Below are 26529 nucleotides of genomic sequence, written 5' to 3' on the forward strand. Positions count from 1 at the left end.
TAAGGGATGAGTCCATGGGCTGTGTGGGGGCCACACCTTTGGTCACTCAGCCCTTCTAGATGAACTCCCTTTTCCAAATTGAGACCTAAAAACCCATTGCAATTTTTTATTTTCTGTTACAATAGCTATGCTCTCCCCTCCTCCAGGTCCTCCTCTCCCCTCTTCTTTTTCCCTCCTCCTCTCCACTTCCCTTCTTCCTTCTCTTCCTTCCTCCTCTTCCCTCTGCTCCTCCACTCTCCACTCCTCCTCTTCCTCCCCCTCATTTCCTCTTCACTCCACTCCTCCCCCTGTCTTCCTCTCTAGTCCTCCTCCTCTCCCCTCCCTGCATCTCTCCTCTTCTCCATCCATTTTCCTTCTCCCCTCTTACTCCTCCCCTCCTCGTTTTCTTTCCTCCCCTCCCCTCCCTTCACTCCTCCTCCCCTCCCCCCTCCTTTCCTTCTCCTCTTCTCTCCCCTCCTCCCCTTCTCTGCTCCTCTCCCTATCCCCTCCTCCATTTATTTGTTTATTTCGATTTATAAGCCACCTTCTTCTTATGGCCTCAAGGCAGAGTGCAACAATAAAATCAAGTACAAAGTTTAAAACCTCAATATTAAAGAAAAGCATTCATCCATTTATCATTCATACTACTGGCCGGAGCACAGTTTAAAAGCCAAGTTTTTAAAGCCTTTTGAAAGGCCAGGAGGATGGGGGCAGTGCAAATCTCTGGGGAGAGTTGATTCCAGAGGACCAGGGCGGCCACCGAGAAGGCCCTTCCCTGCGATCCTTGGACATTGCTCGGCTGGCGGGACCTGGAGAAGGCGGACTTTGTGCGATCTAATCAGTCGCTGGGACGTGTGAGGCCGAAGATGGTCCTGTAAATAATCTCCCCTTCATCCCCTCCTCCTCTCCACTTCTCCTCTCTTCTCCTTTTGTCTCCACTCTTCCTCTCCCCCTCCTCCTCCCTAGTTCTCCTCTCCACTTCTTCCTTCCCCTCCCCTCCTCTTTTCCTGTATTGTTGTGCCGTTGATCAAGCGGGGCGCCTCTTCCTCCACCTGCGACTTCAAGAGAGCGGAGCGGCGCTTGAGGGTGGCGGCCAGGATGGCTCTGCGCCCTGCGCCCCTCTGGCTCCCGGTGATGGTGGCGGTGTCTCTGCTACGGGGGAGCTGCCTTGGTGAGTCCTTTGGGGGGCTCCGGTCCCTTTTTCTTCCAGGGAATCTTCCTCTCTCACTCGTCCCCAGAAAATTTAATCCCAGAAATAGAAATCCGATTCGGTCCTCTTTCGAGTCCGCTCCCCCTCCCCCTCCGGCCACCGTTTGATTAGGTCCCACAGCGTTGATGGGACTCGGCTGCCCTTCCCCCAGGAGAGCCCCTCTGGGGACAGGACGAGGGTCAACCCCCCCGATGTCAGTCAAGTCTATCTGGGCGCCCCAAGCGCAGTTCTTTCCCTCCCCCAAAGTGGAGGTTGTCGGAAAGCGGCGTTTGCAGGTGATCAGGTCAGATGAAGAACTTCCTGGCTGCCTTCGCCCAAGCCCTCCGCCTGGATCCTCTTTCCTGCCTTGGGAGGGGCTTTGGGGCTTCTGGTGTTGGAAGAACCCGGATGGTTTCTCTAATCGGATCCGTGTCTTGGCAGATGCTGGTGCAGTGGATCGATCCGGGTTAAAGTCTTCCTGTGAATACAAGAGTCTGGAGAGAAGGGCTTCTTAATAATCTTGCTCAAGATCCCTCCTTCCTGATTGTCACTTTCTCCTGATCCCCACCATCACTTGGTCCTAAAATGAACCCCAATATCTCCAGAGCTTTTTTGGGGATGGGGCAGGCAGAGATTTGCCCCCCAAGAGTTTCCTTCTCCCATTTCAGAAGCTCCCAACATGTGACAGTTTGCAAAATTAAAAAATATTTATAATGTATTATTTATTCTTTGGTAATGGGGAACGTGGGGTGTTCCTGGCTGTTTGCTCTGAGAAATTATCAATATAGCATAGAAACATAGAAACATAGAAGTCTGACGGCAGAAAAAGACCCCATGGTCCATCTAGTCTGCCCTTATACTATTTTCTGTATTTTATCTTAGGATGGATATATGTTTATCCCAGGCATGTTTAAATTCGGTCCTCTTTCAAAAGACATTAAAAAAGGTTGGGAGGAATTTAAGGATGAAATAAGCTGCTTGGAGGTAAAAGGAGAGAAGACCTCTGGGTGAGGACCATGAAATTTGCTTGGACACAGACAGGCCCAAACTCACCAGCCCTTCCTGACCGGAGGCACATTCACGATTGTCAGGATGCCAAACCTATGCAAACCTGTGTTACAGCCACACCTGTCATTTCTGACTTGAGGAGGATTCAGGATTGTGAGTTACATTCACACGTTTCTCCTCTCAGGCAGACTTCAGCCTTGCTCATTGCTCAGCCCCACAAGGGAAAGAAGTGGGTTCTGGATCACAGAGGGTCCGATCTGATCCATTTGGATTCTGAAATCTCCCCAGAGCTGGAAGTGGATCTGGGGATCCCCAAAAGCTCTGAGCAGCCCCTGGGATTGTGGGGAGGAGCAGGAAGGAGGAGGCCCAGGCCTTTGCCTTGAACTGGGAAGGACTGGGAGACCATACTGGAGGGAATGGGCAGAGGGACTGTTTATTTCTCTGGGTGGCTCAAGTCTTTCCTTTTCCTCTGTTCTGCCCAAATAAGTCCCATGAATGATCCTGAAAGTGATCTTTAAAATCTTTGGTGCCCTGGTGGAATTTTTCCTCTGAAGAGCTTTCAGAATAGACACCAACAAAGGGGCCTTGGAGATTCCCCAGGAGCATTTTGTTTTCTTTCCATTCTTTTAACCCAATGTGAAGGGCTTTTGGGTCGTTATTAGAAAAAGTTGCCATAGTTTATGTCTTGTGAATTTCGTCCCCCCTCCAAGGAAGGGCTGAAAAGGCTTTTTTTTTAAAAAAAATATTTTTTATTATTTTCAAAGGAAAACGAAGAAAGACAAACAACATTGAACATTTAAGGAGCTACAATTGCTCCGCTTATCATAGAAGTCTAACTAATACAGAATATAAAAGGCTCTAACTATTACAAGATCTAAGCAGAAAAGCCACACTTGAAGATTACATTATCATTAAATTTAATTATAAATTTTTAAAATTAAGATTGTTGATTAAGTTTCTTTATGTTTTTTTAAAACAAAAAATAATAATAATATACATATATATATATATATATATATATATATATATATATATCAAAGAGCAATAAACAAATTATTAGTAATACAAAAAGAAGATAATATAAACACTTCTAAGTTAGTTATAATATAAACTATATAAACTATATAATTCTATCTTATAATTTTTAAGTAATCATTTATTCTTATATATTTAATTTTTGATACTATTTTTAACATTCCACCAATCATATACTTTATCCCAAATTTTATAAAATTCTGTTTCAGTTTGATTGTTCAAACGTTTAGTCATCATATCTAGTTCTGCACACTCTATAATTTTTTTGAACACCTCAGTGTCTTTCGGTATCGTCTTTTCTTTCCATTTCTGCGCGAATGTTATTCGTGCTGCCGTCAATATTTGTATTATTAAATAGTAAATTTCTTTCTTGTACTTTATGTTTGAAATACCCAATAGAAAAAATTCAGGAGATTTTTTAATCTTCTCCTTTGTTATTTCATTTATCCAATTCTCTACTTTATTCCAAAATATTTTGGTCTCCGGACAGGTCCACCATGCATGGTAGTATGTGCCAACTTCTTTTTTGCATTTCCAACAAATGGGCGATACCGAAGGAAACATTTTAGAGATTCTGTATGGTGGAAGGTGCCATCTATAAAACATCTTAATTTGATTTTCTTTAAAAGAGATTGATTTTGTTATTTTCCAATTGTACATCCATATCTTTTCCCAAGTATCTAAATCAATCTCTTTGCCAAAATTTTTGCACCAACTAATCATATTATCTTTCAATATCCAACCTATCGTTCTATGATTTAGTAAATATTTATAAACATTTCCAATTGTCTTTGTTTGATTTTGGAATAATAATTTGCCCAGTACATTATTTTCTTTTAAAAAAATATAAGTGTTTACGTCTATTTGATATCTAGAACTAATCTGCGTATAATGCCACCAATCTAAATCTATACCTAACTCATATAACTCTTGTTTTGTTCTTAATTTTAATTGATTATTTAACAAATCACTATATTTCCAAATCTTACCTTTTCCTTTAAGATTTGGGTGTACTATAGCTTCAAGGGGTGAAACCCATTCTGGCATTACTAAAAAATGATTTTTCTTTATTTCATTCCACACTTCTATCAATGCCTTTCTAATAACATTATTTTTAAAATATGAGTGGGTTCTTAACTTATCATACCATACAAATGCATGCCACCCAACCATCAAGTCGTGGCCTTCTAGATTAAGCAGTCTTTGATTTTCTAGTGTGAGCCATTCTTTTATCCATGTCAGAGCCGTGGCATGATAATATAGTTTCCAATTTGGGAGACCCAGGCCTCCTCTCTCCTTACGGTCCTCTAATGAATTTTGTTTTATTCTTGATTTTTTACCTTGCCAAATAAATTTTCTTATTATCTTATTCAATTCAGCAAAAAATTTCGTTCCTGGATTTATTGGAATCACTTGAAAAAGGAATAATATTTTTGGAAGGATATTCATTTTAACTGTAGAGATTCTTCCTACAAATGATAATTGTAGATTACTCCATATTTCTAAGTCTTTTTTAATCTGACTTAATAATTTTAAATAATTGTCGTTTTTTAAAGATAGGGCTTTGGAGGTCATCCATATCCCTAAATATTTCACTTTTTTCGTGATCTTCATGTTTGATAAGTCTCCTAAGTATTTTCTCTGTATTTCAGTCATATTTTTTGTTAATATCTGTGTCTTTTCCTTATTTATTTTCAATCCTGCAACTTTCCCATATTCTTCAATCACATTTATTAAATTTAAAATAGATTCTATTGAGTCGTCTAAAATAAAGACTACGTCATCTGCAAATGCTTGTGTTTTATAGACTTCTTTTCTAATTTTCAATCCTTTTATTTTCTGATCTGTTCTTATTTTTATCAGCAATACTTCTAAAGTTAAAATAAATAACAATGGTGATATTGGACAGCCTTGTCTTACTCCTCTTTGTATAACTACTTTTTCTGTTTGTTCACTATTTATTATAATTTTAGCAGTTTGTTCAGAATATATAGCGTCTATTATATTAAAAAACTTTGTTCCTACTTCCATCTTATTTAATTGTATTTTCATAAAATTCCAATCCACGTTGTCAAATGCTTTTTGGGCATCTAGAAATACAAGTGCCATTTGCTTTTCAGGGTGCTGTTCATAGTATTCCAAATTATTCTTAAATTATTTTTAATTTGTCTTCCTGGTAAAAATCCATTTTGATCACTATGTATCATGTTATTTATAATGCTTTTAAGTCTATTGGCAAATATTGATATAAAGATTTTATAGTCTACGTTCAACAATGAGATAGGTCTGTAATTTTCAATTTTTTCTTTCTTGGTATCAGCCTTATGTATTAAGGTTATTAAAGTTTCTGACCAGGTTTTTGGTAATTTACCTGTTGTCAATATTTGATTATATATCTGAAGCATGTTGGAAAAGAATATTTCTAGATCTAGTTTATAAAATTCGGCTGGTATTGCATCTGGGCCAGTTGCTTTATTATTTTTTTGATTCTTTATAGATTGTTTTAATTCTATATCTGTAACAGGTCTATTTAATCTTTGCTGTTGAGCTTCCGTTAGAACTGGAAGTTCTATTTGTTCCAAATATTTAAAAATTAAATCCTCACTTATCTCTTCATTCTTGTATAATTGTTTATAGAATTCCGAAGCTATTTCCTTTTTGTCTTCTATTCTATGTTTTATTGTACCTTTTGAATCCGTCAAATTTTTTATAATTTTATTTTCTCTCTCTTTTCTAAGTTTGTATGCCAGCCATCTTCCAGGTTTATTTGCATGTTCAAAATAATCTTGTTTTGCTCTCTTTATCTTTTCTGCAATTGATTCTTGTTCTATTAATCTCAATTTATGTCTTATTAATTCTCTCTGATTTTTTAATTTGTCGTCCTTATCCTCTTTTTGCATTAGAATTTCTAATTTTCTTAATTCTTCTACTAATGTTCCTTGGTATTCTTTCTTTTCTTTATTCTTTTTTGCTATGAATGCTATTGTTAATCTGCGTATATATGCTTTGGTTGTGTCCCATAAATTTTGAGGGGTAGTATCAGTGTTTTTATTTATTTTTAAGAAAATCTCTAATTCCTTCTCTATCCATTTCTTATATTCGGGATCTTTTATTATAATTCTATTCATTGACCACTTCTTTATTATCCTTTTACCTTTCCAATATATGGATAGAGGGTTATGGTCAGCCCAAGTGTTTGTTTCTATTTCTATTTCACTTATTTGTTCCATTATGTGAATAGGGGCCCAAGCCATATCAATTCTAGACCATGTCTTATGTGGGTTGGAATAAAAAGTATACTGTTTATCTTTTAAATGCTGTTCTCGCCATACGTCTTTTAGTGCCAGTTCTGAGCTCATTTTCCAAAATGGTGCCGGTAATATTACCTTTTTTTTCTTTTCTTTTCTTTTCCCATTATAATCCATTTGGTCATCTGATATTGCATTAAAGTCTCCTATTATTATCATATTTTCAATTGATAACTCATTAATTTTTTCATGTAGGTCTTTATAGAATTGTTTTTGATTATCATTTGGTGCATAAATTGAGACAATTGTTAAAGGTTTTGTTTCTAAATCTAATTGTACTATCAAAATCCTTCCATCACCATCATTATATATTTCTTTGGATTCAATTAAATCATCAATATACATTACTACACCTCTTTTCTTTTGATTGGCCAAACTTGTATATAATTTTCCCAATTTTGAATTTTTAAGGAGACTTCTTTTTGATTTTTTGATATGGACTTCTTGTAGGATGCTTATCTGGGCTTTTTGTTTCGTAAGTTTAGTTAATACTTGGTTTCTCTTCCTTGGGTTATTCAATCCATTTACATTGACTGAAAATATTTTCAGATCATGTGTCATCTTTATTTATAGTACCTTTTGGGTTCTTTTGGTTCTCGAAGTCGGGTATCCAAAATTAGGTCTTGTGAGATCTGTAGTTGTTTCTGCCTTACCACCAACGCTTCTTCCCCTCCACCACCTGCGGCCCCCATCATTTCGTCACTAGCCTTTGGTTGAATATGAATTTGTGCGGTACTGTCCAGTCCACTGCGTGCCAGAAAGGATCGTGCTTGTTCTACACTTTCTATTTTCACTCTCGTTGATTGCCATATTAGGGTCAAACCTTCTGGTATCAGCCATCTAAAAGCAATGCTCTTTCTGATTAGAATACTTGTAAGAAAATAATATTGTCTTCTAGCCTCTCGGACTCTCCTCGGAACTTGTTTCAGAATCGCAATTTCTTTTCCATTACGTTGGAAAGACTCATTTTTTGTGTATCTCAGTATCGTATCTTTGACAATTCTTCTTGTGAACTTAATGTGGACTTCTCTGGGTAAATTGTGGCGCCTAACGTATCCAGTCTGAACTCGGTAGACTTCGTCAATCTCTTTTACCAGTTCTGTTGGTTCTAACTGCAAAATAGCTCCCATAACTTCTGCCATTTTTGCAGGCAGATCTTCGTCTTTTTCTTCTTCGATGTTTTGAAACCTCAGGCCATGTTGTGCAGAGTGGAGTTCTAGATTGGTTATTGCTATATCAAAGTCTCTACGGGCAGCGTAGTTACAATCTTCGTATTCTTCTACTCTCTGTCCCACATCTTGGATTTTTCCTTCTGTCACTTGTATTCTCTTTTCGCTGTCTTGTAATTTTTGTTGAATAACTTTTATATTTCCGTCCATTTCGGCAACATTCCCTTTTACTTCAGTTAATTCAGTTCGAAGTTCTGCAATTTCTTTTTTAATTTCGTCTTTCATCTCCTTCATCTCTTGCCTCAGTTCTTGTAGGTAGGTTTTCATTTCTTCTTTGTCTGTGTTACTTTGAGTTTTTGCCTGGGTTTGTAATGCCTTGATGTCAGCTAGTGCTTCTTGGATAGTCTGAAGACCAGGGTCCATCGTAAGCTTGTCTTTTTCTTTCTCTTTGGCTAACATTGTGGGTATGGTCCTTTGTTGTAACGGTGATGAGGTTGGGGAGGTCCTGGGTGTAGAAGTTGGGGCAGGAGTAGTTGGTTGTTTTCGCGTTGTTATTGTAGTCACTGAAGTCACACTCTGTGCCCTGTGGGAACCTTTCATAATCCAAAATTTACTGTTATTTATTTTATGTTAAAAAATATTTTAATCTGGATCTTATGTATCTTAATAGAAAAATGGGGCAGAAAAAGGGAAAGGGAAAGATTGAATATATTGATTTAATTCAATTAATGCTGTGATTAGTTGTTGAGTTTAATTAAAAGGAAAGTAGAAAAGAAAAAGAAAGTAAAGGGGTAGAAGTAGAGAAAGAAAAAATATTATGGTGAGTTCCTAAATTCCTTAAATGGGGATCAGGTAGGGGAAAGGAAGAAACCAATATTCTAGCACATAACTATTTAGTAATAGAAGAAAAAAAGAAAAAATATAAAAGAGAAAAAAAGGGGAAGAGAGAAAGAAGAAAAGAAAAAAGGAGAAAAGTAAAAAGAAAGAAAAATACAGAGAATTTCTTCAAAGAAAGGCAAATAGAAAGAAAAAACAATAACTAGAGAGAATTTCTTTTAAGAGGACAGAAAAGAGAGAGGAGAAGAAAATATTTTATATATTTAAAAAATATAGAAAAATATATTTAAAATTATTTCTAATATTCAAAAAATATACTTATATGTGTAGGAATGGAAAAATAAAATAAAATGAAAAAATAAAAATTAATCCAAAGGTAATTGTAATGAACAGACTCTTTGTTAGAAAAGAGAGGTATATCAAAAACTCTAAAGAAACAAGGGTCCAAAAATTTCTAATGAGTCCAGAAACAGTGGGCCTAACTTATGCTCTAATAAAATTATCCAGAGAGAAAAGGAGAAAAAAGAAAAATAGATCCAAAATCAATGTCCAGAGTATTTTCTAAATTCAAATACTAATAAGATAGTCCAAGTTTCTATATTATAAATTAAAAAAAAAAAAGGAAAGAACAACGAGGAATAGAAAAATAAAAATACAAAAAATATCCTTACGCCTCTAAAATCACACAAAAAATAGTCCCAACAAGTCCAAGAAAAAAATTAATAATGGAATAAAAGTAATGTCAAAAATTTTAAAAATAGAAAAATGAGATGTATAGTCCAAAATTCATTTCAAATATTTATAACTTCAGAAAAATTCCATTGAAAAAACATAAATTAAATTAGTTCAGTTCATTGGTCCTACAGTGCTCAATTGATTAATATATTTTACTTCATTCACTCCATGATTTCCAAGTCAAACTTTAGTTTTAGAAGAGAAAAATTTATATACCAAAATTGCAACAAGAAAAAATATAAGAAGAAAAGGGGAAGTAGACACACCACGCTATAATCTTAAGGTAGCAAAAAAGGGGAAAAAATGAAAATTATACTCAATTGTAACAAAGGCAAGTAGTTCCGGCTGATCTTCTCCTCTGCGGATGGATATCACTTACAGTTTCTTCTTTTGTTGTATTCGCCTTAAAGTTGAAAATCTTCTTTTTCCCAAACTTGTGGAGATACCAAAGGAATTCCGTGTGGTGCTGTACGTCTCCTTTATCTGCTGATCAATTATTTGTAGACTTCTTCTATTTTTTTTTTGACCTTCCACTATCGGCGATCGCTATGGCTGCGTCCAGGCAGCCGCCTGGGCACGGCTCTCCATGTCCGCAGCTGCGGGGCTATCCCTAACCCCCGGGACCGTGGCGATCCGTCCCAGGGTGTCCAGGAGACCCCCTGTCCTGTGCCGACCCCTCCGGCATCGGCACAACGCGAAACCGCGTCCTGCAGGCTGGAAAGGAGGACAGCGGTGCCGGAGCTCAGCCTCCGCTCCTCCGGCGCGATTGGAGCTCCACCCGGAAGTCGGGCTGAAAAAGCTTTAAGGGGACAGGAACCTCCCCACAGAAGCTGAAGAGTTTTGGGGAGAGGACCCCAGCTGAGCCCCCCACCCCCATACACAATGGAGGGTCTCAGCAAGAACTCCCAAGCAGCCTCAGTGGGGGGCAGGAGGTGGGGACAGGGTGGAAAGGTACCAGGGGGTTTCTGGGGTGAGGGGAATTCTGGGAGTTGAAGTCCACACTGAAGTCCAAGTGGTCGAGTTGGAGAAACTCTGAGTTAAGCCTTGAGAGTCGCTGGTGGACAATTGAAATAACAGAGAACTTCTGCACCAGAGACAAATTCCTTGTGTGTCCTATCACACTTGGCCAATAAAGAATTCTATTCTGTTCCATTCTATATTCTATTTTATTCTTATTCCTATTCTCACCATCTTCCCAAATTGGCTGAGGGGCATTTCTGCCTTTCTTTGTGCTCCCAACGTGTTGGATCAGCTTCAAAAGAGGAAAAGTGTCAGAGAAAGTGAGATTCAGAAAAAATCTGGTGCCTTTCTAGCACCTGGGAATTATGGCTTCAGACCCTAATTGGGTGAGTGGAATTCTTTATTTATTCTCTCTTGGGATAATCCCAGGTTTTCTGTGGCACAGCAATAGCATCAGTGCTTAGACTTATATACCTAGTCCTCAACTTGTGACCACAATTGAGCCCAGAATTTATGTTGATAAGTGGGAAATGTCTGAGTTTTGCCTCAATTTACGACTTTTCTTACCAATTTTTTAAAGCAAATCATTGCAGTTGTTAAACTAGTACATGGTTTTTATCTGAATCTGCTTCCCCATTGAGTTTCCTTGTCAGAAGGTTGCAAAAGGGGGTCACATGACCCTAGGACCCTGCAGTCATCACAACTGTTTGAATTTTGATCATGTGAAGAACATGGGGATGCTACAATGGCCGTAAGTGGCCCCCTCAGAGAAGGTCCGCAACTTGGGCGTCCTCCTCGATCCACAGCTCACATTAGAGAAACATCTTTCAGCTGTAGCGAGGGGGACGTTCGCCCAGGTTCGCCTTGTGCACCAGTTGTGAACCTACTTGGACCGGGAGTCACTGCTCACGGTCACTCATGCCCTCATCACCTCGAGGCTTGACTACTGTAACGCTCTCTACATGGGGCTACCTTTGAAAAATGTTTGGAAACTTCAGATCGTGCAGAATGCAGCTGCGAGAGCAATCATGGGCTTTCCCAAATATGCCCATGTTACACCAACACTCCGCAGTCTGCATTGGTTGCCAATCAATTGCCGGTCACAATTCAAAGTGTTGGTTATGACCTATAAAGCCCTTCATGGCACCGGACCAGATTACCTCAGGGATCGCCTTCTGCTGCACGAATCCCAGCGACCAGTTAGGTCCCACAGAGTGGATCTTCTCCGGGTCCCGTCAACTAAGCAATGTCGCCTGGCGGGACCCAGGGGAAGAGCCTTCTCTGTGACGGTCCCGTCCCTCTGGAACCAACTCTCCCCAGAGATTAGAACTGCCTCCACCCTCCTTGCCTTTCGTAAGCAACTTAAAACCCACCTCTGCCGCCAGGCATGGGGGAATTGAGATTCTCTTTCCCCCTAGGCCTTTACAATTCTATGCATGGTATGTATGTATGTATGTTTGGTTTTTATATTGATGGATATTTAATCATCTCTAATATCAAATTACTATTGTACACTGTTTTATTGTCGCTGTTAGCCACCCCGAGTCTCCAGAGAGGGGCGGCATACAAATCCAATAAATAAATAAATAAGTGTGAAAAATGATCATAAGTTACTTTTTTCACTCCACTCAAAGCAGTTGAAAATCTGGGTCCTTATTTTACCGACCTTGGAAGGAATGGACCTTGAGCAGGTCAGGATTGAACTACTGGCTGTGGGCAGAATTAGCCTGCAATGCTGCATTCTAACCACTGGGCCTCCATGGGTCAAGGTTGAGCCCCACTGAGTCCCTGGTTCAAAGCCAAGTCCTGTTTAGATGCCTGAACTCTGGGACGGGAGGGGGAATTTCCCAGTTGGGGGGGGAGGGAGGGGGAAGATTCAGGGGGGGGCTACATTGCAACATTGCTGCCCCCCTTTGCTCCCCCCTTTGCCTCCCCATAACTCCCAGGGAAGCAGTTTGGGTTTCCTGTAAGGATCCCACGGCCTCTGGTCTCACCCCAATTCCCCCTCCCCCTCCCCATTTTATAAAATCCCCCCTCAAATCTGCACCTATTAACAATCCATGTTGGGCCTCAGTGAAGTCAGAATGTTTTTTTTCTCTCTTGGGGGGACCAGATGGGGTTTCCTGCTGCGTTTTGAGCTTCTGAGGATGGAGCCCTCCCTTCTTCCTGTGTCCCCCTGCAGCTTCCTTGGGGCAGAGACTGAGCAATGCAGAAGGGGGAGGGGTGGAGGGAGGCCTTGCTGGGATGGGAGAACAATTGGAGGGGAGCAGAAAAAGTTTGGGGGTCCTGCTCTCTTTGTCTCTGCTTTCCTTTCCTTTCCTCTCCCCCAACCCTCCAGAAGATGCTCCTTTGCCTCTCGGTCACTACCTCTTTCCACCACTTTTCTTTCTCTCCCATCATCTCCCCCTTAGAAACATAGAAGATTGATGGCAGAAAAAGACCTCATGGTCCACCTAGTCTGCCCTTATACTATTTCCTGTATTTTATCTTACAATGGATATATGTTTATCCCAGGCATGTTTAAATTCAGTTACTGTGGATTTACCGACCACGTCTGCTGGAAGATTGTTCCAAGCATCTACTGCACTTTCAGTGAAATAATATTTTCTCACATTGCTTTTGATCTTTCTCCCAACTAACCTCATATTGTGCCCCCTTGTTCTTATGTTCACTTTCCTATTGAAAACACTTCCCTCCTGAACCTTCATTTTCTCTTTGTCTTCTTCCTCCTTCATTCCAGACCTGGGAATGGGGCCTTCTGTGCCCCATAGAGCATCAGGGTCCTTGACTGAAGCCCCCTAACTCTGCCCCTCTGGGTCCCTTCCAGGCGCCTCCTCCCACTCCCTGAAGTATTTCTTCACTGGCATCTCGGAGCCCAGTCAGGGGCAGCCCCATTTTGTCCTTGTGGGGTTTCTGGATGGTCAGGTCTTTGTTCACTACGACAGCCACAGCCGGAGGATGAAGCCTCGAGTCTCCTGGATGGAGAAGGTGGGGAAGGAGGATCCCCAATACTGGGACAAAAACACACAGATATCTCGTGGTGATGAGGAGGTTTCCAGAGCAGGCCTGGAGATTCTGAAGAATCGCTACAATCAGAGTGAAGGTGAGTGATGGGTCGGGTGGCTCCTCCGGCCCCATATTCCCCTCCCCAGGAACCAGAGGGGGGGGAAGGGGGGGTCCCTTCAAAGGGAAAGGCTGCTTCCACAGCATTTAAAAATCTTTTTTAATATGTTTATTCTTTTTTAAAAATCCATATAAGATTGTCCTTCCCTCCATAGCTGACATTTTCTGCCACTTGCATTTAATGAAAACTTGTTTAAATTTATCCATCTGCCTTTCTGAATGTTGATATTGATATAAACTGAGGTAAAAAGAGACTCAAATCTCCTCCCCCCCATGAAAGTTGGAGGGTCTGACCTTGGTGGGTCTCCTGCTGTGAGGGAGGGAGGGAATCACATGTCTCCCCCCCAAAAAAGGCAGTGGATCCTAATTAAATTATACAGCAAGCAGGTCCTCATCCTTCTCTGTTTCCACCTGAGAAATAAGGGATCAAGTGCGGATCAACCTGGGATCACCAGATCCCTTCACCCCCTTTTTGGAAGGACAAGGGACCCCCAAATGCCAGGAGCTTCTGTTCATCCTCCAGTTGGAACGAGGGGCCAGGAAGACCCAGATGGGGTGGGGGCTCTGGGGGGGGCACAGGGCCAGGATCCTCCCAATCCTGAGAGGGAAAGACAGAGAAGAAAGGATCCTCCATTTGGGGCCCTTCCAGAGTCTCTCAGAGCCTTCGTGGCTTCCCATCCTTGGTCCCTCAGGCTGAACTCCTGCCCTGTCCTCTTGGTGGGGCTGCCCTGGAGGGGGGGAGGCCTTCTTCAGCAGCCCCTCCCCCTTCTGCCATCTTTGGGGGACAAGATTCACCTTCAAGGAACCGTCGTGCTAATCTTCGCTTGAGAGGCTTCCCCAAAGATTTTGGGGGGAGCAAACAACTTTTCCAATTAGGATTAAATCCAGAGGGAGCAACTCAGAGCCAGGCATCGGTGGACCGGCCAGACCCAGCTGAACAAGAGCTCTTTCTTCAACCATTTCGCGAGGCAGAGCAAAGTAAAGAAGACAAAATTGCTGCACTTCAAAGAGAGTTAGCTTCGCTTCAAAAGGAGAAGAAAGAGGAGCCTAGAGTTACTCGTCAGAAGAAAAAGTAATAATAAACTGAACTGAGTTGACTTGCTAACATGGTAATAAGTTTTTCAACAAATTAATATTTTTTGTATCTTTTTTTGGTTGTTCACGCTAGTTAACAAGGGGAGAGGAGGGAAGGAGGCGGGGGAATCTTTCACTATGCTGTAAAATGGGGGAGAAGGGAGGGCTTTCTGAGGGAACGTAGATCCAAGAGTTCCTCTCAGTAACGGAAGGTTTTTTTCGTTGCCTTCCCCTGGGGGGGAGGTCAGGTTAGAGGCACCAGGGTGGGGATTCATTGTAACAAAAAACAATTTTCCGATAGGCTCTGTTTTGTTGGAAGAGGAAATGCTTTTAGACTATGTAAATGGGTGATTTAGGGCTTTTATCTCTCAATGTAAATGGTCTTTCATCACAGAAAAAGCGATGTAGAATCATGAAGCTGGCTAAGGACAGTAAGGCAGATGTTTTATTCCTCTCAGAAACTCATAAGGGAAGGGAAAAAACAGACAGATTACTTATAAATACTGAGTGGCAAAAAGTTTACGAGTCGAGAGGAACGAATCAAGCAAGAGGAGTAGCTATATTGGTTCACAGAAGAGTGCATTTTCAATTAAGTAATATTAAGAGGGACAATGATGGCAGAATGTTATTTATTAAGGGGAAAATAAGAAACAAGTTAGTAACCTTAGCGGTCATTTATGCCCCAAATGTAAATGCAAAACAATTCATAATAAATGTAAAACGCAAATTAGATAATTTTGCGGAAGGTATAGTGATTTTAGCAGGCGATTTTAATTTGGAATTAACAACAGGGAAGGGGGAAAAGAAAAAGTTACACTTAAACAAAATCAATATGATGGACCTTCATCAAAACGTAGCCAATAGAGATACTTTCTACTCTGCAAGACATAATAAATTTAGTTGTATAGACTACATGTTAATTAATAAAACAGATATGGTAAAATTTAAGAAAGCAGAAGGGAAAGCTATCTGGCTATCAGATCATGCTCCTTTGTCAGCTGTTTTAGAGCTAGAGGTTTGTAGTAAACAAAGAATTTGGAGGTACAACCCCATCGTCTCAGCAAATGAAGAGAGTAGAATTAAATTACAAAGGGAACTTAGTGGATTCTTTTGTACTAATGCAACAGGCGAGATTAAAGAAACAATAGTTTGGGATACACATAAAGCAGTGATGAGGGGTAACTGCATTAGTACGGAAGCTTTCCTTAGGAAATCCTGGGATGCTAAGAGAAATAATTTATTAAAAGAGATAGCTTTAATTCAAGAAACCTTAAAAATCACAAGAAATAGAGAATGGAATTTATTACTATCATTCAAGAAAAAGAAATTACAATTACTGGAGGAGGAAAACTGGAATAAAATGAAGATGGTTATGAAACATAGAATTAGAAGTTGGAATAATAAATCAGTGAAACAAATGGTACATTATTTGAAAAAAAGAAAAGAGAAATCTTATATTCCTGCTTTAAAAGATAAGAATGGTGTAATAAAACGTAGTAATGTAGAAATGGAAAAAATTATGAGAGATTTTTATGGGGAATTATATAAAAAAGAGCATGTTGTTTCACAAACCTCAGAGATTAAAAAAAAATTAAAAGAAGAGGATAGCCAAATGTTAAATGCAAAAATTATAAGTGAGGAGATATCTTGAGTTATTAAGGGATTGAAACCTGCTAAAGCTCCAGGTCCAGATGGTTTTACTGCTGAATACTATAAAGTGTATATGAATGAATTATTACCATATATGGTGAAATTGTTTAATAATGTGATGGAGACTTTTGAAACTCCACAGACATGGAAAATGTCAGAAATTATAACTGTCCCAAAACCAGATCATGATTTAATGGATCCTAGTTCCTATCGCCCCATTAGCCTGCTAAACCAGGATTACAAGATATTTTTGAAAATATTGGCAAATAGGGTGGAGAATATATTACCAAAAATAATTGGAGAAGATCAATATGGATTTGTGAAAGGAAGGAAAATTTATGAACCAATAAGAAACGTGATCAATGTCTTACACCATGCTACCAGTACCAAAAGAAAATTAAGCATTTTAAAATTAGATGTTTATAAGGCTTTTGACAAAGTTAACCATGATTACCTATTTCAATTATGTAATGACTTAAATATGGGAAACAAATTCTGCAAAGTTATAGAATCAATATATAAGGATAACGTGGCTCAAATTAGAGTAAATGGCAATAGAACAGAAATGGTTAAAATTCAGAATGGAACTAAACAGGGTTGCCCACTATCCCCAATGCTATTTGCATTAGCAATTGAGACATTAGCAAACAAAATTAGAAATGATAAGGAATGGAGGGGCTATCAAATAGGGGAACTTGAATTGAAATTAAATTTATTTGCAGATGATGCTATAGTAATGTCTGAAACCCCAATTGGAAATGATGAAAATAATAATGATACTACTTCAGGAATTTAAAGATCAATCTGGTCTTAAGGTTAATATAGGAAAATCAGAGATAATATGTTTAAATACTGGCCCTAAAGAGCAAATTGAGATCCAAAAAATCTCAGGATTGAAATTAGGTTGTAAAAAAATGAAATATTTGGGAATATGGTTGTTTAAAAATCCAATAAAAATAACAACGGCTAATTATAACTTAATATGGAAAAAAATCCAGAAGCAGATTAAAAATTGGAAGGGCAAAAAATTAGGAAGAATGGCTAAGATTAGGGCCCTTAAGATGATGATAATTCCAAAAATGATGTATTTGTTTCAGGTTCTACCGGGTAGTTTTCCTGAGGCAAAATTAAGGGAATGGGATAGTAGGCTAAATTTTTGGATTGAAGGAGACAAAAAATCCAGAATAAGGAAGCATTGGCAGTTTGCACAAGAGAAAGAGGGAGGTTGGGGCAGCCCATGCCTAGTACTATATAGAAATGCATTTCAAATGGAAAGGTTAATCGAGCTACAGTTATGGGGGGAAAAGAAATGGGTAGAATTAGAAAAAGAAATTAATAACATAAACAATAAAGAACTATTATTTAAAAATTGGAGTAGAATTGAAATTGGTACCTTAAGTGATCCTTTTAAAGCATGTTTAGAAATATGGCTTAAATGGCAGAGGATAAGCGGAATAAAAGTATCCAAGTTATCAACGTTACATGGATTAAATATAGGGGATGATGCTAATTTAAGTAGAATTATTAAGATACTAAATAGTAAAGGGGTAACGAGAATTGAACAATTACAGTGATCCCTCGATTAGCACGGTCTCGATTAGTGCGAAACGCTACAACACGGTTTTTCAAAAAATATTAATTAAAAAATACTCCACGGTTTTTTTGCTATACCACGGTTTTTCCCACCCGATGACGTCATACGTCATCACCAAGAGTCACTTCTCTGTCTCTTTCTCTTTCTTTCCTGTCATTCTCTGCTTCAATCATTTTCTCATTTCTCTTTTTTTCTCCCCTTTTCTTTCCTTCTCTCTCTTTCCTTCTCTCTCCCCCCCTCCACTTGCCCACGAGAAGAAAAAAAGCAACCTCTGCCGGGCAGCTCCCCTTGTGCCCCCGCTTTGTGCCTGCCTCTTGTCCCTCTCTTTTGGGGATTTTTTTTTCTTTTCTGTCTGAGTGCGTCTGTGTGAGCGCAAGAGAGGAAGTGCGTGTATGTGTGTGTGTGTCTGTTGCAGCTTGGGCTGGTCGGCCTCGGAGGCGGGAGAAGACGAAGAGGTAGCAAGCGGGGAACCCGGCGGGGTGGATGGCGGCGGCGGCGTGTGTGTGTGTGGTGGCCGCCTTCAGTTTGGGGTCGCCGCCGGCATGCTCGAAGGACGCGCCGCCGCCCACCTTGGAGCCCTCGAAAGCCTCGTCGTCTTCTGTGCTCTGCTCGCCGCTGCTCTCCAAGCGGGGCGCAGCGGCTGGGAGCGCGCGCCTTTTCTCCCCTGCGTGGATCCTGGCTAGCCGTCGCGCCTCTCTTGAAGATGGGGAGCCTGGCGACGCGCTGTTTTCCCCCACCGAGGACAATCGGGGTAAACTCTTTTGGTTGGGAACCAACCGGCCCGGTGCTCTTTTGGCTCTCTTGGGGTTTCCCCTTTGCCTGGGCAGCAGGAAGACCCAGGGAAGGTTCCTTTGGCCGCCCAACAGCTGATCTGCTCCGCAGCGCGGCAGCAGCGAGGAGCCGAAGATGGGGTTTCCCCTTTGCCTGGGCAACGGGGAAACTCCATCTTCGGCTCCTCGCTGCTTCCGCGCTGCGGAGCAGATCAGCTGTTGGGCGGCCAAAGGAACCTTCCCTGGGTCTTCCCTGCTGCCCACATGCAAACTCCACCATCTGCGCATGTGCGGCCATGGAAAAAAGGGCGCGCATGTGCAGATGGTGTTTTTACTTCCGCACCACTATAACACGGAAAATCGATTAGCGCAGGAGGTCTTGGAACGTAACCCCCGCGCTAATCGAGGGATCACTGTATATGAGAAAGATGGAAGAGTTAGTAGAACCAGATTGGAATGGTGGATCGGTAAACAGAATTGGTTGCAGATCAATGCAATATGTACATATTTAAATAAATGTGAGAATAAAGAAATCTTCTTACGAGAAGAAAATACTTTAGAAAAAATAATAAAGGAAAAGATAAATGAAAGTAAAGCACAAGCCAGCAAAATATATAGGTTGTTATTGCAAAGGGAAGAAGAAGTAGCTAAAAGCTTAACAAGATGTTGGCAGGATGATTTACAAATAGATGAAAGAGAAATGAAAGAAATAATAGAAAATATATATAAGATTAAAAATACGAGAGTTAAAGAGATGAGAAGAAAAATCTTACATAAGTGGTACTATACACCTGTACAAATTGCACACTTCCAGGGGAAAGAGAAGAGCAAATGTTGGCATGGGTGCCAGAAAAAAGGAATATTCATCCATATGATCTGGGAGTGTGCAGAAATACAGAAATTCTGGAAGGTAGTCCAGAATGAAATTAACAAAATGTTAAACATTAATTGGATTATTATAAAAGAAACAGCAATTTTAATTAAATATAGGGAGTTAGGAGAATTTAAGGAAATTAAAACTGCAGCACTGGAAAGTGCTCAAGCGGTGATAGTTTTAGGATGGAAAGATTCTACAAAATGGACAATACAAAATTGGTATTGGTATATGGTGGATCACATATATTTTGAAATTATGGAAATAAGATTAAATAATTTTGATGAGAATAAATTAGAGAAGCTGATGGTGCGATGGAACAAGGTAAAAGATTATATGTTAAGTAAAATCTGTGATGTAAATACGAAAAATAAACTACAATCACTCTTTTAGTAAAATTTGCTCAAGATAGAGCCAAGGATTAATAGATAGATAAACAAGTTAAACCTCTTTGAATCCTTCTGTAGGGGTGGTGGGGGTGACGGGGTGTGTGTGTTGTCTGGTGATGGGCACAAGCACTGTGCACTGTTATATGTCTGTTTTTCTTTTTGTAAACCTATAAAAACCAATTAAAATTATATATTTTTTTTAAAAAGGAACCTTGTTTGGGGGCAGGGGCTGAAAGCACCTGTGTGTCTAGTGGGAGCCTCCTTTCCAGGCTAAAGAGCCCCAAATGTCCCAACCTTTCCTCAACTACAGTCCCAGATTTCAGAAAAGTGGACTTTAAAAAGCTCAGAGCGAACCTGAAGAATAAACCCTGGAAGGAACTTCTAAAGAGTAAATCCACACAGGATGCCTGGGAAGCCCTAAAAAACACTATCATTGTGGCCCAAAACAATTCAATTCCCACGAAAAAGAAAAGCAGAAAAACTAAAATGAAACCAGCATGGCTAAACAAGGACCTTGCAGACAACATAAAAGAAAAAAAAGCCAAACTCAACAAATGGAAAGAAGGACTCATAACCAAGGTGGAATATCAGCAAACAGCCAGAACCTGCAAGCAAAACCTAAGAACAGCAAAAGCTCAACACAAACAGCACCTCGCAACGAAAATTAACGACAAAAAAAAAAACTTCTTCCACCCCATAAACAACAAGAAAAAAATCAAGGAAACAGTCACCATACTAAAAAACAAAGATGGTAATGAAATAACCGACAACAGAGACAAAGCACAGCTGCTCAATACTTACTTTACATCAGTCTTCACACATAAAGGAACCACCAACCAACCTACAACCTAACTGCAAATAACAGCCCCAGAACCGAACTCAACGCAGACAAAGCTACCATTAGGGACTACTTGAGGGAGCTTAACGAGTACAAATCACCGGGACTTGACGGATTCCACTCCAGAGCCCTAAAAGAAGTGGCAGACACCATAGCAAAACCTCTTCTCCTCATCTACCAAAAATCTTGGGCCACTGGAGACCTACCAGAAGACTGGAAACGAGCGGACGTAGTTCCCATCCACAGAAAAGGGAAAAAGACGGATCCAAGCAACTACAGACCTATTATCCGGACTTCAATACCTGGAAAAATACTGGAGAAAATAATTAAAAAACAGCTTTGCCACTACCTGGAAACAAACAGGATAATATCCAACAGCCAACACGGGTTTGTCAGAAACAAATCATGTCAAACCAATCTCATATCCTTTTTCAACACCATAACCAAATCATTAGACCAGCGCAACACGGTGGACCTCATATACTTAGACTTCAGCAAAGCTTTCGACAAAGTCGACCACTATCTCCTAATCAACAAATTAGAAAACAGCGGAGTAGACTACAACACATGCAGATGGATCAATAGCTGGCTGACCAACCGCACCCAACGAGTTGTCCTCAGCAGTTCCAAATCCACATGGAAGAACGTAGGCAGTGGGGTACCACAAGGTTCAGTCCTGGGCCCTGTGCTCTTCAACATTTTCATCAACGACTTGGACGAGGGAATAGAAGGGCAACTGATCAAATTCGCAGACGACACCAAGCTGGTAGGGGTAGCCAATACCCTAGAAGACAGGCTCAAATTACAGAAAGACCTAGACAGATTAACACAGTGGGCCCACACCAACAAAATGATGTTTAACATCGACAAGAGCAAAGTCCTTCACCTAGGCAGAAAAAACCCTGGACACACATACAACCTGGGAGAAACCCCTCTCAGCAGTAACGACTGCGAAAGAGACCTCGGAGTCTTGGTGGATAATCAATTAAAGATGAGCCAACAATGTGCAGCAGCAGCTAAAAAAGCCAACACAATCCTAAGTTGCATCAACAGGGGAATACACTCCAAGACCAGGGAAGTCTTAATACCACTCTACTACACCCTGGTCCGACCACACCTGGAGTACTGTATACAGTTCTGGTCACCACAGTTCAAAAGAGACATTGAAACTCTGGAGAAGGTGCAAAAAAGAGCAACCAAGATGATTAAGGGATTGGAAACCAAGACTTACGAAGAGAGACTGAGGGAACTGGGCATGGATAGCCTAGAGAAAAGGAGGGCCAGAGCGGACATGATAGCAGTCTACAAGTATATGAGGGGATGTCACAGAGCGGAGGGGATCACTTTATTCTTCAGGGCACCAGAGGGCCAGACGAGGAACAACGACTGGAAGCTGACCAAGGAGAGATTCAACATGGAGATAAGGAGGAACTTCCTGATGGTCAGAGCGATCAACCAATGGAACAATCTACCAGCGGACGTTGTGAACTCCAACACTGGACATTTTAAAGAGAAGATTGAACTGCCACTTGACTGGTGTACTATAGGGTTCCTGCTTGGGCAGGGGGTTGAACTCGATGGCCTTCATGGTCCCTTTCAACTCTAACAATCAATCAATCAATCAATCAATCAATAAATAAATAAATAAATAAATAAATAAATAAATAAATGGGGGCTGCTTCCCCCCTCCCCTTGCCTGAGTCGCCTCCTCTGGACCTTCTCCAGCTCCCTCCTCTCCTTTTGGGGGTCTTTGGGCCACAACTGCTCCCAGTATTCCAGATGTGGTTGCGCTGCCTTGATTTATGTAAAGGCTTTCGGACATCAGCCTCTCTTGTGTTCTCAATACAATTTTAATGATATCCTGTTTGCATCTTGAACTTTTAAATATAATTTGCATTAAACCTTTTGAACAAAAGATACAAACTAATAGAAGGTAACATAAAGTAAAGGGCTAAAGGAGGAAAAGGAAACTAATCAAAGAAAAATAAATAAAAGTCCATTTTCCCCATGGGGAGATCAGGGAATCTCCTCTCGAGGGAAGGATCAGGCTGGAGCTCACGAGGATCTTCCTCTTCCTCCAAAGGGAAGATCTCTGGCTGAGCAGAAGATGCAGAGAAAGGATCCACTCCCCCGACATTCCTGGGTGGGGAAAGGGAGGGAAGACACTGGTCAGTTTAGTTCAACTGTCCTTCCAGGTGGTTTTCCCCTTAGATTTGAGAGTTCCTGGCGTCCTTCCTCCCTCTCAAGCCCAAACAGGAGTGGAAACATTTCAGGATTTCCTTTTGGTTTTTCCAAAGATTCAGTTTTCTTTTAAATCCATGAATCTGGTCACTTGAAGTCTCAATATCTTCTCCAGGGCCTTGCAAAGACTGTGGACTTCAAGCTCATTTCAAAGGCCAATAACCCTTCAGGTGTCCAGATCAGACTGGGCCACTTGCTGAGGAAAATATTCCTTTGTGGCCCTTCAAGGCTTCATTCCCACATTGCACTAAACCATGGTTTGTTTCTGGTTAGACCAAAGTGGGAACAGGCCCTTGTGACTTGATGCTATTTGTGAATGTAGTCCAAGATTTATAGTCACAGGGATCCCTGCAAGCATTTATGTAGATCAACCAGATCCTCTTTGAGACCACCAGATTTTCAGTCCTTCTTTGCAGCCGCAGATCCAGGCTCCTGTTCCCTCTCTGGGATCCCTTCCTTTCCCCCCAGAGGAACAGCAGAGAGAAAGATGGAAGGATCTCCGTCCCTCTGTTTCTTTTCCCCTCCTCCTTCTCTCCGTCTCCCTTGGGATCCTCTGCTGCCTTTTCCAGATTCCCTTTTCCTGGGAAGGTTCAGGGGCTCCGTCCTGGGGGGAGGGGAATGCAGGGAGGGAGGGGGAGGGAGGGGAGGAGGGAGGTTAGTGATGGGGGCTTCCTTTCCCTTGAAGTCTAGGGAGAAAATGGGGGTGTCAGTGCCTCTGTCAAAGTCCCTGCAGGAAGGGGGGCAGCTCTGTCTATCTTCAGGACTACGGAAACCATCCTCCTCTCTTGTCTTTTAGGCCTCCACACATTGCAGAGGATGTTTGGCTGTGAGCTCCGGAGAGACGGGAGCAAAGGAGGATTTGAGCAGCATGGCTATGAAGGGAGGACCTACATCACCTTCGACAAGGAGACCCTCACTTGGGTGGCTCCCGACCCCCAGGCCCAGATCACCCAGAGGAAATGGAATGCTGATCCAGGATGGAATCAGAGGCATAAGGCCTACCTGGAGGAAATCTGCATTGACTGGATGAAGAAGTACCTGTCCTATGGGAAGGAGACGCTGTTGAGGACAGGTGAGCATGTGAACGGAGACTGGACTTTCCTCCTTTATGGCCGGATCTCTTGGACACATTCAGCCCCTTTGAGTCCCTGGCCTGCAGCCTGTTTGCCCTGCTGGGAATCCCCCCCTTCCAGCACCTACACACACACAAACGGTGGGGGGTTTTTTCTCTGTTATTATTTGGGTGCTTCTTACCATATGCTTTAAATCAAGAGTCATTTCTCTCTCTTTTTCTCTCCCCCTCTTGCTCGCTCTCTCTTTCTCTCTCTCTCTTTCTCTCTCTCTCTATTGCTTTCTTTCTTTCTCTCTCACTCTTTCTTTCTATCTCTTTCTTTCTTTCTCTTCTCTCTCTCCCCCTCTTTCTCTCTCTCTCTCTCTTTCTCACTTTCTCTCTCTCCCTCTCTCTCTTTTTGTGTCAGCGAGGGGGCTGCGAGAGCGCTTTCTCCGAGCGCTCCGGGAATGCCTGCCCTGCCTATACTGCCGCCCCCTTGCTGAAAGTCCGGGATGAAAGCGCTCCCAGCGAGGGGGCTGCGAGAGGGGAGGGGCGGGCATTCCTGAAGCACACGGAGAAAACCCTCTCTCGCAGCCCCCTGGCTGGAGCACGGAAGAGAAGGAAAAGAAGCCGCAGCCACCGGCACTGGAGAAGTCGCGCCCCAAGGCAGGAGGCGGAGGAGGAGAGGGGGCGGATCGGGTGGGTGGGGGGGCAGCGCCGAGAGGCCAGGGGCGCGAGGGGGCCGGAGTCACTGTGGGGAGGCAGCGGCGGCCCCAGCTCCCTTTCCTTTAACTGCCTGTGCCTCCCCGCCCCCGCAACCCCCCGCGGGCTGGCAGGGGGATGGGGAGCTCGTGCCCATGGAAAAGGGTGCGCGGGGGGGGTTTGTTGGGTGCGCACGTGCGCAGCTTACGGGGAACGCTGGTTGTGTCCCTTGGAAAGAGGCCTGGAGCAGCCTCAGATTCAGGGGAGCAGAAGAGGATGCAGGAAGTAGAGAGAATCTTCTGTGTTGTTCCTGTTTTGAGAGGGAACCTAAGAGACCATCTCCACTCTCCCTCCCCTGAAGGGAGCAGCCCAAGATCAGCCAGAGTTCAAAGCAGACAGAGAGGAATTTCCTTGGACCCTCAATTTGCTGCCGGAGGTTTTTCAGGCTGAGTCCCTGGGAAGACTCAAAATCAGGAGTTCTTGTGGTTGAGCGTTTTCCAGATATGGAGCATTTCCCAAAACCCCTTGAGATGCTTCAGGTGTGGAGGGGGAAATAGGGGGAGAGTTTCCTGCCCCTGATTTTCTCACCCACCTTTCAGTCTCTGGAGGGGCTCAGAGTCAATTCCGGTGTTTCCGCAGAGCCTCCAGTGGTGACGATGAGCAGCAGGACGGAGGTGGAGGATGGGATGGAGACACACGTCTGCCGGGTCCACGGCTTCTACCCCAGGGAGATCGATGCCTCCTGGACGAGGGACGGGGAGGTCTGGCTGCAGGACACTTTCCACGGGTTTCTGACCCCCAACGCGGATGGAACCTACTACTACTGGATCAGCATCCAGATCGACCCCAAAGAGAGGGGCCGCTATCGGTGCCACGTGGAGCACGACGGCCTGCAGGATCCTCTGGACTTGGAGTTGAAGGGTGAGAGGCTGCAGGGAGGGAAAGACCGGGCTCTTTGGCAGCCTGGAGGGGGGTGGGAGAGAAATCTGACCCCAGGTGTGTCCAGATGTGAACATACCTGAGCTTTTATCCATTGGTTTTTCCATTGTTTGAGGTTGGTGAAGCTGCAGGGACCAGACCCTAGAACTGACTTCAGGGGATATAAAGGAAACTACAGAATCCCATCACAATACTTGGCTGATCCTGATGAAAGGCCCTTAGATCCTCTCTTAGGCCTCCCCTGGTTCTTCCTCCCAGCAGAAAAGCAGCAGTTACACTGAGCACCAGAAATAGATTTGCTTTTGTTTAGAAAAGTAGAAGAATCAGGAGGAGTCTGTAGCCCCTTTTCTGAAGGAAGATTTTGGCTGGACTAATGGACATCAGGAGTGAGAAAACAGGCTCCCAAGCTTCAGCCTTTTCCCATCAGAGACTAACAGGTTTCCATGCTTTAAAGGTCAAAAGGTCACTCTGTGTTTCTTCTCTAAGAAAGAACTTGCACATTATTTTATGATATGTGAATTTCTGAGGCTCAGCATAAAACCCAAGGGAAAAAGCCCCCTCTCAAAGAACTCTGCATATGTTCAGAAGTGTCCCAAACATACACCAGATTCCCAAAGTTCCAAAACTCAAATTGAAATCCAATTTTTATTGATGATTGTCACCATGATACAGGAAATATTCAACTTTAATTGCTCTTTCTCCCAATTCAGAATCCACCGATTCAAAATCCAACCTTGGGCTCATCATCGGCTGTGTTGTGGCTGCTCTGGTCCTGCTGTGTGTGATTGCTGGGATTGTGGTACTCATCATCAGTAAGTATCTTTTTTGGGGGGGGGATGATGGAGGGAAGATGGGGAGCTTCCCCCCAAGTCTTTCCCTTTGGGGAGCTCTTTCTGGGCTTCCTTCTGTCCTGTTGTCCCATCCCTCTTGGGGAGCCTCTGAGATCTCAGCCTCTTGCTGGGACTCCAGTCTCGGTTCAGCTGAGTCTGAGGTTCAGGCAGTCTGAGGTTCTTCTGAGTTGGGAAGAGGCCTCCCAGTTCCTCTGTCCCCCTCAAAGGCTTTGA

At 42.3% G+C, this 26529-nt stretch overlaps 2 protein-coding genes across 2 annotated transcripts in view; both read left to right on the forward strand.

Moving 5' to 3' along the window:
- The window catches only part of LOC139159747 (major histocompatibility complex class I-related gene protein-like), an 82360-nt gene that overhangs the window by 52233 nt on the left and 3598 nt on the right, over positions 1 to 26529 (forward strand). The gene's annotated exons all lie outside the window — the stretch shown is intronic.
- On the forward strand, positions 1014 to 26529 carry LOC139163196 (major histocompatibility complex class I-related gene protein-like). Its single transcript, XM_070744156.1, has 6 exons — positions 1014 to 1150; positions 13048 to 13323; positions 23570 to 23845; positions 25166 to 25447; positions 26176 to 26277; positions 26435 to 26529. Exons 1-6 carry the CDS (start codon positions 1078 to 1080, stop codon positions 26527 to 26529), a joined length of 1104 nt encoding a protein of 367 aa, XP_070600257.1. The 5' UTR covers positions 1014 to 1077.

This window comes from Erythrolamprus reginae, chromosome 2 (assembly GCF_031021105.1).
Source record: "Erythrolamprus reginae isolate rEryReg1 chromosome 2, rEryReg1.hap1, whole genome shotgun sequence".
In the NCBI taxonomy this organism is placed as follows: Eukaryota; Metazoa; Chordata; class Lepidosauria; order Squamata; family Dipsadidae; genus Erythrolamprus; species Erythrolamprus reginae.

Bases quoted from the DNA above. Each gene is read 5' to 3' on its own strand.
- LOC139163196 (XM_070744156.1), top strand. From the start codon at position 1,078: ATGGCTCTGCGCCCTGCGCCCCTCTGGCTCCCGGTGATGGTGGCGGTG. The intron at 13,324-23,569 runs GTGAGTGATGGG...CTTGTCTTTTAG, and splicing joins TCGCTACAATCAGAGTGAAG to GCCTCCACACATTGCAGAGG. The intron at 26,278-26,434 runs GTAAGTATCTTT...CTGGGACTCCAG, and splicing joins GATTGTGGTACTCATCATCA to TCTCGGTTCAGCTGAGTCTG.